Source organism: Poeciliopsis prolifica, unplaced genomic scaffold (genome assembly GCF_027474105.1).
Source record: "Poeciliopsis prolifica strain line A6 unplaced genomic scaffold, Auburn_PproV2 SCAFFOLD015, whole genome shotgun sequence".
Lineage (NCBI taxonomy): Eukaryota > Metazoa > Chordata > Actinopteri > Cyprinodontiformes > Poeciliidae > Poeciliopsis > Poeciliopsis prolifica.
In genome coordinates this window covers 8219907-8232426 of record NW_026562390.1, presented here as the reverse complement: position 1 = coordinate 8232426, position 12520 = coordinate 8219907, and the positions used below count along the sequence as shown (strand labels likewise).

General features: G+C 39.3%; 1 protein-coding gene across 1 annotated transcript; it reads right to left on the bottom strand.

Moving 5' to 3' along the window:
• Nucleotides 1-1916: 1916 nt before the first annotated feature.
• taok3b (TAO kinase 3b) lies at nt 1917-12038 on the bottom strand. Its single transcript, XM_055040509.1, has 8 exons — nt 11305-12038; nt 8258-8494; nt 8009-8137; nt 7714-7917; nt 6815-7054; nt 6516-6728; nt 6197-6379; nt 1917-4381 (listed from the first exon to the last, which is right to left on the bottom strand). The coding sequence occupies exons 2-8, from the start codon at nt 8441-8443 to the stop codon at nt 4220-4222; spliced, it is 1317 nt and encodes a 438-aa protein (XP_054896484.1). The 5' UTR covers nt 8444-8494; nt 11305-12038; the 3' UTR covers nt 1917-4219.
• Between the last annotated feature and the right edge of the window lie 482 nt (nt 12039-12520).

Here is a 12520-nt window from a genome sequence, read left to right as displayed (position 1 = left end):
GCTTTTTAGGAAAGATGTCACTTCCGTTTGACAACACCCGTTGGTATTGAGGAACAAAATCCTGAAAGCAAACAAAATGTTAAAATACCACTGGGTCTTGCAAAATTGTTCCTACCCACTGAGTTTTTCTTATTTTTACCTTTTGATAGATGCCTACTTTCATATTATTTTAATACACTTTTGTTTTCATAGACAACATAAAGTAGCACATAGCTGTGAAGTAAAAGGAAAATTAAGCATGCCTTTTAAGATTTTTTTAGAGATACCAGCATAAAACTTATGGCAATCAGTCAATTATTAGAAGAGTAAAGGAGTAAATCTATGAAATTGACTGAAATGTTAGGCAGTTTGTCTTCTCGGTCCGTCTGCTTGGTCAGAACAGACGGAGAGCATCTGTGAACATCTATATTCAAGCTTTGCCACAGATTCTTCATTACATTTATTGTTTTTGCTTCGACTGCATGTTTAGTATCGTTGTTCTGTCAGATGGTGAACGTCAGCCTCTGGCTCAAGTCTTCTCTGACTAATGCTCTCTTCCTCCTTCATGTTAGTTCAGGTGGACGGCCATATCTTGCTAGGTTTGTTAAAAGCTTGGGATGATTTAAAAACAAATCTCACAGGACAAATATGTTAACCTCAGATTAAACAACTAGACTAATTACTAAAAAGTGACTTCTGTAAGTAAATTGTGGATTTTATTTAAGGTTAACAGTGAAAACGAGTTGAAACTAGTCACCGTTTTTCCTCCACTTCACAGACTTGAGGTGGATGTTGGTTTCCAAAGCTTGCGTGTTTATTTAAAAGCTTTCTCCTGCACTCTAAAAACTGTATTTGAGCTGTAGTTCATTTTATGAACTTATATTAATCTCATTTAATTATTTTGGTTCAGTGATGACAACTTCCTGTGGTGGTGCAGGGGTAGATAACAACCCACATAAGGAAGCCTTAGTCCTCGACACAGACGTCACAGGTTCGATTCTGGCCTGATGATCTCAGCTACATGTCTTCCCCCTCTTTCATTGCCCACTTTCCTGTCTAACTCTTCTCAAATAAAAGTCGTCTGAGTCCAAAAAACCTTTTGAAAAGAAAAATCCTTTATTAGTTTACGTCTTTATTTTGAAAAAAAACTAAATTATTTGAGCAAGACTGACTTAAATTTGTCAAGTTAAACCAACTTAATAAATTAGGCTGGATAAACTTAATTGAATCACTTGAAACAATTCAAGTAAGTTGGTTAGTGTGCATTGTGCAGCACAGGTCCCTTTTGCAACCACTGCAGTGAAAGTGAAACAGCTTGTTGTGATCTGACATGACCCCCATGACTTTTGAAAGCATCTTCAGCACAGGAAGGCATGCTTCAGTTGCCAAACCGCCGACTACCTGAGAATAGGTAGGGAAACTCAATGCACCACAACCGTGTCTACACCACTTCAGGTAAAGGCTCACCGCTCTTCATGCCATCCCACGGGGCTTTCCAGTTCCCCCCGGGTATAAAAGTGGGGTGGTGGTGCTGAGGTACAGACGTCTGTCTCAGAGGCTGGCAGTTCAAGGAAACTATAGTAAAATTCCTGCCACTTTGTCAAAAGAAACTTGTATTTGGCATTTGAATGCAGCAGCATCTCACTGAAATGAAAGTAAGCCTCTGCAGGTCAAGTTCTCTCTCACCTCTTGTTCCCATTTTCATGTTTCTGATTATTTTGGCTATTTCTGACCCGCATTTACGGCATGCTTGTTAAATATAGAAAACAGCAAACGAATCAATGTAGGTCATGGCGGTCATTTCCCACCGAAGAAAAGAAAACGTGTGAAGTTTCACACCACATAAAAGAGACATTGCTAAGAAATTAAACCACACACACCAAGGATTTCTCTGTGTCAAGAAGCAGGATGTTGAGAGCCAAGACTTTTTTTTTGTTTTCAACAAAATCTCTTTTATTTTGTCTTTGAACTGCACAGGAAATGGTGAATAAAATTCTTTAGGAAAGTCCCCTTTATTCTAACTAAATACATCTTTCTAATAACCTAAAATGTACACAAATTGTAAGGTCTGTTGTTCTGAAGCTCTCAGGCAAACATACTCGAGCACCTCAAAAGCACTTTTTCTCTATGAAACCATTTGTCCACAAAGCTTCAGCTGATACATGACCAGACGACAAAGAAAGGCTTTACTGCATATGAGACACAGCTTCATTAAATTTCAGAAAGTTCATGAAAAATCGAGCTCCGCCGTTCCAACTTCAGAACTCAGTCGAGTTGGACGAGAGCAGTCAGGTTCTATTGCCACCAGAAACTTGAGGGTTATTAGATTCCTCCTGTTGGAATACTTTGTGAATTTAGGGGACGTCTTCCAGCTTTCCAGCCCCGCTTGTGAGGAACTGATACAAGCTTCTGCTGTGGAGAGAAAGAAAACTAAAAAGACACTGTGGAACAGAAAAGTGTTGCATTCAAGATCACCACTTTTGACCATGTTTAAAAAGTGACCCATGATGATGTAGCATTTTTTCTTTTTCTTCATACATATAGTTCATCATTTGAGAAATTCACTGCATTGGGGCTTCCATAGGTCACGAGTCTTTGAAAAACCTGTTGTGTTTTTACTCAGAGGGGGTTGCAAAATGCTTACGAACAGTTTGTGAAACTCAATCGTTCTCCAAAAAAAACGAAATAAATAAAAAAAAGACAAGGCTAAAGGTGACATTAGAAATTAAGCACCAAAAATTATCTATCCATTCACCATGAATGGAACAATTGTGCAACCTGTTCAACGACTATAATGAACATGGTGGAAAATATTGAACTCCTCAGACGTGAATCGTTTGAATGCAGTCCAGCCCCGCATTGTCTGCAGAGTCTCTGATCTCTCAAAAGATCATCACAGGGAAATAACAAGAAGTCTGTGGTTCCATTCACCAGCATTTATACAATCTGAAAGTCTAATGGTCTGACTTAGCAATGTACTGAACTATTGTGTGACCATTTCTCGACGTTATAAAAAAAGAAGCAAAATCTTTATCGTTAAGCTCTGTTATCAGTAATAGACCGGTGTCTCTGTATATTCTAGCTATGTTTTCATGTACAAATATTCATATCAAAAATTATACAGCACAGATCTCACCATTTTTCCTTTACAAGATTAGTGAACAATTAAATGATTCACAAGTTTAGACAAACCCAACAAAAAAAAAAAGACAGAAAAGAAAAAGAAAATGTGCCGTCCTAAGTCATTTAAAATGTTGATATTACAACTTAAACCTGCTTCAGGCACAACTCAAATAAAGGCATTTGTGAAAACAAACAAAAAAACATCATATCAAATATGGCGCTTATGTCTGGTATTGATAGGCTTAAAATAAAAATAAAATAAAAAAACATATGCTATGACCAGTTATTTACAAACAGCTAAAATCTCTGACAGATTCATGCTTCACTTCACAACCTGAATTTGTCCTTAAAGTGCATGCAATAATAAGCAGTTTGAGCGAGTGGGATCTTGAGTTGTGAGAGGATTAAACAGGTCGATCGAGTTGATGCCAATTGATTCTACATACTGATAAATAAAATCTGGTAGAAAAGTAAGGGACCACATCTTACTGCGTAAGCACAAGTTGGATATGTGACCAGCAGGAGAAAGGAATCCTGTAAAAGAAATAATAAATTAAACAAGAGAAAACCCCTAGCAAACCCCCGTACAGTAATATTCACATTCAGAGATTTAAATTAAATAAATACAGCAAAAATCAAATAATAATAAAAAAGAAATAAAAGCAGCTTAACACCACGGGGGAGTCCGCAGTTCACATTCCACAATGTCCCTCCATGTAACGCACACATTAAGCATCATGGACATGATGGGTTTCTAATTGAACATATCAAAGTGCCCATTTTACTAAAATTTCCTGATTTATTCAATTCATACCAAAGAAGAGGAGATGGCATGGAGGAAAGAGTCTGTTTTCCGAACACATTGAGTTACACTAAGTTTGCTCGTTAGCGGGCGTGTTTGAGGATTCTCCTGTTTTGCTTTCTCCCTCCGAATGTCACAGCAAAAGCAAAACACCCTCTTGTTCGACGATGCAATATCTGAAGTGAGAGAGAGAGAAAGAGAAGAAGAGTAGCGGAGAAAGTTATCCAGTTTTGTCATCGTGGATGCAGCAAAACGGCCGAGTGGATATGAGAAGGGCACCGATATGTTGTCCTTTTAAAAAGATAAGATCCGTTTTCATCTGTTGTCTTCTTTGGGGAAGTCCAGAGATCCAAGGCTTCCAAAACCGAGGCTCCGACTCTCTGAGTCAAAAGCGCAGAGTTCTCTGTCCTGGCGCTCCAACAGGTGCTTGATTCTTTCAGTTCGCTCTTTCTGAAGCGCAGCCAGTTCCTCCTCAATCTGTAATCAGCACAGCAGACACAGATGGAATTGAAAATATTCAGACCCCTGGCAGATTTAGAGTCAAAAACATCCTTAAATCTATCAAAAAAAGGGGGGGGTACTTTTTTGAATTAGATGTCTCAATCTAATTCATGAAAGAAATCTTTCATGGCAATGCAGCAGTCAAGCTCTTCTCACAATTCCAAATCACTTTTTTATATATCTATTTATATTAGTGTTTTGACAATTTATCTTCGGTAATCCAAGTCTTGAAAACTGGAAGGCCTCCTTGTTCTTAATCTCTAGTTCTTTTTAATTCAAGTCCAGAGTGGCTAAACCACTCCAAAATTTTATTATATATTCAAACAAAAGAAACTAAATGAACTAAACGACCACCATTGACCAAAATCTGGGGATTAAATCTGATGAATTTAAAAGACACAATGATGTAAAAACAAACTATTTTCTTGACAAAAACATCATTTTAATGAGGCACAAAACACTCCAGTGAGCATGTACGCTACAAAATTATTAATGTTGCTCTGTGAAAGTAAACACAAGTTGTGAGGATGAATTTCACTTTACCCTACTTAAAACAGTAAATGGAAAGTTAATGTTAGCTATTTTGATGACAGCTGTTGAAGAGGACCAGCATCTTTTGTCTACATGGGTGCTTTTAAAACTCAAGGTAGGGTGCTGGTTTGTTAGGTTTCCAAATACTGATCAGCAAATCCTGAATTGACAGCACTTTTTATTGAAGAATGGCTTTAGAAATATGTCCTGCTGACAGTTTCACACCATATATCTAACAGCTAGGCTGACACAGCAACTTTTTAAATTTATGGTCACATTGAATATTTCTTCTTATGACTTCCCCTTAACTTACTTTTGGGTGGTTCCTGTTTTCTAGCTCCAATTCTATTGACGTATCAAACTGTGTCATTAATTATTCTGATGTTTCAAAAGCTATGGTTTTTCTAGCAGTTGTAAACCTGAAGAAATTATCTTCTTTATTACTCCAATTGTGAAAAAAGTATTGCTCATTCATTTTTTTATGCCTGCAAACCTCTGTGGCATTTTATGCAGAGCTAAGGTCCAATTGAACGAATTTCACTTTCAATTAATTTTAAAGGTGACCTATTGTGCTTCCTTGAACAAGTTCAGAAAGGTCTTTGGGCTACACAAAACATGTTCATTACATTTTGTTCAAAATCATTGTCAAAAAATGAGACTTCCCCGGATCACTTCTTTTTGTTTTGAGATGATTTAGAGCTAAATCTGTCTGATGAAGACAGTGGACAAGAGGTTTCCTCACAATCTGACAAATTTGGAAATCTTTTGCAAAGTCCAGTGATCAAATATTTGTACATCCTGTATTAGTTTAAATGCAATGATATGCAATCAAGATAATGAAGGTTTTTGCTTTTTTCCTAGTTTTATCCCCTTATAGGTGTGTTTGTTTCCTAATTAAAATATTCAGGAAATATTTCATTCTAAGATTTGGGGAGAAGCTTTAGATTATGAATCATGACCTCTTTAGTTAAATGAGAGGAAACAGTTTTTTGCACATTTTTAAGCTTCACAGCATTTTACACAAATATTTTTACATGCATGTTGAAAGTTTGCTGAATTAAACTTATTTTTAAGAGTTCCTTTTGATTTCCTGTGTTAGAGAAATGGACAAAGAAGATGTTATCACTGTTTTGCTGCTACCCTGCAGGTATGGATTAGAGTATTTGATTAATAAAGTTATTAATCAGATAATATATACTCCACTGATAAAGTAGTATCAGCAGATATCGTCTCTTGAAGTAGTTCATGCTATGATTTTACCTTCTGTTCAAGGTGTGCTCTCCGAATGGAAACCTTCTGCTCAAGTTTCTGGAGCTCTCGCTCGTGTTGGGTCTCCATTTGGGACTTAGTTTTTTTCTGGTAGGCGTCCAGCAGCTCCATCTCTTGCTTCAGCTGCTGTTTCAGAGCTTGGATCTCACCTTCCTGCTCTGCTTCTAGTCGCATCTGGAAAATTAAACCATTGGGGGGAAAAAAATGAGAAATGTTGGCGTCCACGTTATATATTGTCAAGTTTTTGCTATCAAAGAACTATCCAAAAGATGAAGAGTGACGGTGCATTTGAAATTACAATACGACGCACCGCTTGTGAGGCCATCAAATCGTTGATGCTCTGTTCGTACTGCTCAGCCAGTACAGCCAGTTTCCGTGTCTGCTCCTCCTTCAGGTTCTTCAGGATACTTTTGTGGTCGCCTTTGTTAGACACTTCCAGCTGATGGTTCCTAAGAGCCTTGTACTGTTTGTTCTGCACCTTGCAAGTATCCTGAAACTGTTTTTTGATCTGCATCTCCAGGGTCTGTGAAAAGGTAAGAAAGACATAAATCCCAATTAGCAATGAAGTTTAAATAAACAATAAAGCGCTACGCAGAATTTCTCAAACACCTTGAGGTTTCTGGGCTGCTGCCGCTGCTCCAGAGTGTGTTTTCTGTGCAGTTCCGTCTGTCGTCGGCTGTTGTACTCCTCCTGGTTTTCCAGCTCGGTCTGGTGCTGCAGCCTCAGGAGCTCCACACGCAGCTTCTGCAGCATCTGTAGCTGCCGGTGCTCCAGGTCCTGGGTGGACTCATCCTGCCGGATCATCATGGCATGTTCCATCTCCTTCTGTGTCCTCTTTTTGTTCAGCTCCTGCATCACGATGTTTCAGAGCAGTTTTGCAATTTTTTTCATGTCTTTTGTACTTATTTATTTATGTATTTATTCCCAACATTACATTTCATAGCCATTAGTTTTCAGTCTGACAAGCCCCATTGACAAATTTGACAAAATTCAACATCTGAAACGTAAATTGTATGTTTTTGCTTCTTACACTTTTGTGTTTCTAATCTATGCTGGTGATGTGCCATTTTACGCCAAGCCGATCTAAATGCACAAGGTTTTCAAACCGATCTTTCCTCCTGAATCTCACAAAACCTGCATGGTGAATATTTGATGATTTTGACAAAAAGAATTAAGAGCAAAAATGTATTGCAGGAATTTTTTTTTTACCAATATAGCTATTTGTTTTTAAGATTTTTAAAGGAAATAAGGAATTTTCCCAGACACTTTAAAGTAATAATAACACTCAAGTTGCAAAGAATGACATGTGAAAGGTAGCAGAAAAATCTTACCACATTAAAATGAATGCGAAAGTTAAATTAAATTGCCAAGAAACAGCTTGATGTGATTATTTCTTGAAATTTTGTCACAAACAATTTCTCAGAAAACAGAAGACATTTCCCCTAAACCAGCAGCAGCCTTCAGAGCCTGAATGATGAGTGATGCACAATGACAGAAAATCCCATTACCTCTCTTAGCTGCTCCTGTTCAAACTCGTGCCGCCTGATCAGACTCCTGCGTTTGAGGGCCCGGCAGCTGCGGTCATAGACCAGCCTCTGCTGGGCCAGCAGGTGAGCTTCCTCCTCAGCCTGGGAGTGCTGCATTGTTTCTTTGTACCTGGACAGTCGTTCCTGTTTCTCTTCCTTGGTTGCACAAGAGTCCTCACTCATCTCCTGCAACAAAGCACAGACGGATCGAATGTTGAGATGTTGAAGAAGTCTTCAGCAAAATTCACGCATGAACATATCTGCTGGTGATAGTTACATCCTTGATCTTGTCTTTGCAAAGCCTGTATTCCTTCTTCTGGTTCTCCAAGAAACCAGTCAGCTCTTTCTTTTGCTGAGCAACAATCTGTTGCTGTATTCTCCTCTCTTCTGCTGCAACTGATTTCATCTGTGAACAGACAGTGAAATAATCACTCCATCCTGAACATGCTCACATTTCTACAGACACAAATGAGACTTAAATCCCTCCTTAGTCTCCTGCTCATTCATTACTGGCTGCTGTTTATACCTCTTTATCCGTTTGAGCAACATGGCGTTTGGCCAGCCGTTCCAGTTCTATGTAAGTGTTGTTCGCATGAGTTTCTAATTCCTTCTGCAGCCTGAGCATGTGCTCATCCATCTCGGCCTTTAGCCTGTTCTCCAGGGCGATCAGCTGCTTCTGGTGCTGTCGCCGCATGCGCTTATACCCAGACATCTGCTCCCGCAGCTCAAAGTCCTGCTCATGCTCCTGGATCTACCTGATGCCCTGGACAGGAAAACGCAGGAAAGAAGGGAAAGAAGCTGACCAGGCGAAAACAGGGCACCCAAAGGCAAAATAAAAACTTTCTAAACATAGCCGTCACATTCACCTGACAAAATGAAGAGAAGTGAACCATAAACTATTGCATAAGTGTGTGAAACCTTAAACTAATACTTTCTGGGAGTTTTGATTCAACCTCAGCTTTCAGTCTTATTTAATAGGTTTTAATCATCATTTTAATCAGCATTGCCCACTCTAGCTGCTTGCAGTCCTCCTTATGCGGTTCCGTATATTTTCTGTCAAACTTACCTCTGAACTCTGGCTGCATCATTCAAAAATATTCCTTTCTCGGCCTCCATGTCTAGTTTCCCTTTTGTTTTTTTCATCAGCTTCAAGATAATGTCCAGTTTTAGCAATGTTTCATATGTCCAGTTGCACTTGACACTCTATATTGTGCCGTTTCTGTCCTTCCCCTGATTGATCAGGAGTAGAATGACATAATTCTGAGACTTTATAAATAGTTAAAGGATTCAAATAATCTTACCAGGACAGCTGAACTTTTATTTTGGTCAGTTTCATTGTAGTTGATATCAGTTGTGACCTAAAGAAGACTCAGAGTTCAAGGTGAATTAAAATCTGCTTCAACAAAGTATCAGTTTAAAGTTTTGCACACTTGTGCACACAGGTTACTTTAGGTCATTAGACAATGATGGTGTAATTTATAATAATGAAACTGCATGGTCTTTTCAAAATGTAGATATAGATTAGAATGCTGTCATGTGATTTATAACAGGTGCAAAAGCAAGAACTTACCATTACAAATTTTATGAGCTGCTTAATTGGACATTTTTACCACTGGATGAAAATTTTGGTGTTTTGACAAAGAATGTGGTTAATGTGGCTTCATTAACCTGACTGAGCAACTTTTTAAAAAAAGCTTTGGCAGAGTTATACTTTTAATTAAATCTTCAAATAAGTGTGTGGGATATTCTTGAGCCTAGAGCATTTGTCTTGTTATGATTTTTAGTTTTCTCTTTCTGAATTAAGTCCCATGATGTTTGGTTTTGGGGTTGATTATGTTTCTGTTTCTTGTTGTTGCTTGTATGTTTTGCAATGCTCTATTCTGGTTCCTGTATTCATTATTGTTTGAAATGTATTTCTGCATCTGTCCATTATTTAGAAATCCAGTTTCTGCAACTATTCTTGTGATTTTGCATGTAACCCTCTTTGATCAGTATCATTCTTTTTGTACGGATTTGTAGTTTCTTTGAGTCTCAGTTCTGCTCCTAGTGTTAATTATTCATTTTCTCTTCCTCTCCCAGCTACACCCAGTCAGTAATCAACCACCTCCCTCTTGTCTACAATCACACTCTCCTGTGTTTAAGTTCCTGTATTTTTTTTATTTTTTTCATTCTCCATTTACCATTATTGTCCTCCTATCCCCACGTGTCTCTCTGACTTTTGTGAGTCTTCTTGCTCTCTCATTATTAAAATTCCCGTTGTGCCACAGTCGGCCTCTGGACGTGGGCCTTTTTCAAACCTCACTAATCGTGGGATTCAGTCACTGTGTTTACATCATCTTACAGCTTTTCTGCTTATTGTCACAGTTACACAGAGTTTTTACACTTAAAAAACTTAAGTGTTAAAAAAAGGAATCTGAAAAGTGTGGCCTGCCTATGTATTGAGTCCCCTTTACCCTTCTGCTCCCAAATAACATCCAGTTCAACCTATGAGCTTCTGAATGCCCTCTAGACAGGATCATCCTGAGTGTAATTTAACGCTCACATAAATAAAGTTGTTCTGTGAAGGCTTTGGTTCTGTTAGAGAAGATTAGTGAACAAACAGTATCATAAGACAAGGGAACACATCATACAGATCAGGGATAGCAGTGTTGAGTAGTTCAAAGCAGAAGCAGACAATAAAAATATATTGCATCTAAAGGTGCGCTGTTCAGTTCTTCTGTCCAACAATAGGAATGATAATTAACACAGCTGCATAAGAAGTTCAACTTAAAGGGTGGACTTCTAGGAAACAATGCAAACATTTGAAACAATAAGCCTGAACAGGCCATCCCCACAGTGACAAGGTGGTGGCAGCATCAGGCTGTGGGCAAATGTTCTTTAGCAGGATCAGGGAAGTTGGTCAGAACTAAAGAGAACATTAAGGAGCAAAATCTTGATCCTGGCGGAAAACACAGAGCTATAGAAATCCAACTGAGGAATTGTGGGCGTTCTTCTAAATTGACAAATAAAAAAATCCTTAAAATTTTCAGCTTATAGTCACATAAAGCTCAGCATATCAGATCTTTTTTTGGGGGGGGGGGAGTGAAATTTTCCCTCCATTTCACAATGACATGCCACTTTGTGCAGCTAAATCACATCAAAGCCCATAAAAAGTGTGAGCTCTGTTGACAGTCAAATTCTGTTGCAGTATTTTCTCTTTAATGAAAATAATGATGAAAAGCGAGCATGATGAACAAAAATATTTGACGAAGACACCTCTCTCCAATCAGAATAGTAGGACTATTTTAAATGACGCCTTTCAGATGTTGTAATAAAAACCAAGACGGCTGTGACTGAAGGCATCTGGCAGATATTTGTCCGTACAAACGCAATCCGCACACATAAAAGCGCAGGCAGAGTGGAAACTAAAGATGGGGGGGTGGGAGGGGGGGGAGGATGACATCCATTAACTGGATCTGGTTGCCATGACTACAGATGTACAGCTGAGAACACAGACACTCGTGCGCGCCCGTTCACGCACGCGCGCGCGCGCGCGTTTTCATGCAAACGGCGGAGCTCGGGCGCGCAGCGTACCAAAGGTGCTGATTTGATGGTGGTGATGTGTTCACAGATCTGGAAGTCGAGAGACCGACTCTGGTTAGATGTAGGCCGCAGCTCTGGCCTGGCGTCCCTGTGCACGGCCTCATCCCTCACGCAAGCATGGTCCTGCAGGGGGGGAGGAAAAGGAGGAGATAGTGGGGCTGGGTGCTTCCCAGGCCCTCCGCGCTCGTTTTTCCCGCTGGAGCTGCTGTCAGTGCCGAATCTCCCCGAAAGCAGCACGCATCCAGCGTTAAATGCATCCTTTCCCCTGCTTGCTCCCCGGCTACTGCGTGCAAGTCCTTCCTATGAGAGAAAAGGGCATTGCCAAACCAATTGCAGGCAACGCCGAAAGGAGCAGCCTCTGGATGTAGTCGTTCTCTCTCTGGCGTCCTCCTCTTGGAAAACAGGAGGAATTAAACGGCTCCGCTGGATGACGGCGAATTATACAAAGCCCACCATGGATAATCAGAAAGATACCTCAGCGACGTGTCTTCCTGACTCTCTTCTTTTCCGTTTCAAAATGCAGGAGATATTTGGGAGAAAAAATGGTTTCCCTGTCTTCCTGTGATCGAATGTGGTACCATGTTGAAAAACACTTGATTCTGATAAGGCCCATCCAAACATGATTTTTCCACGGATGTGTCGTTCAATGATCCGCTTGTATTCCACTCGAATTTCTGCCCTACATTTACAGCGGACTTGGTCATGGTAGGTGGTTCTGGTGCCTTCTATTCATCTCTTTCCTCTGTCCCTTTCCTACACTCCCCCTTCCTTTAAAGAGACACAACAGTACAGGCACATCTCAACAAGGCTGAGGTAATTTCTAAAGGGATGCAATCTTTCTTTTCTCCCTTTCTTTTAATCTATCATCTTTTAAGATATCTGTTACATGAGAAGAAGAATGTTCCATGATGTAAAGGATTTGCAATATAAAACTTTTTTTGTGTGTGGCTTACATACCTTCATTATAACTTAACATTGCTTTTCTTAAAGATCAAATTGGATAATATGGAGCTTCAACTACTGTCTGATTACTGTATTATGAAGGAAAAACTAGAATCAACTAGATCTGACTTCTAAAAACATGTCCAAAACTTTTCTTGATTTCATCTATTTGAATGTTACAAACACCGGCAACATGATCATTGTCATTAAAGTCACACAATTGCTCACAACACAAATTGATAACCAGAACATAAACAGTTCCATA

Excerpts from the sequence above, each read along its gene's own strand:
- taok3b (XM_055040509.1), bottom strand. The coding sequence starts at position 8,443 with ATGTCTGGGTATAAGCGCATGCGGCGACAGCACCAGAAGCAGCTGATC. Across the intron at positions 8,138-8,257 it reads TTGCTCAAACGGATAAAGAG|ATGAAATCAGTTGCAGCAGA; the intron begins GTATAAACAGCA and ends GTCTGTTCACAG. Across the intron at positions 4,382-6,196 it reads GAGCACACCTTGAACAGAAG|ATTGAGGAGGAACTGGCTGC; the intron begins GTAAAATCATAG and ends TGCTGATTACAG.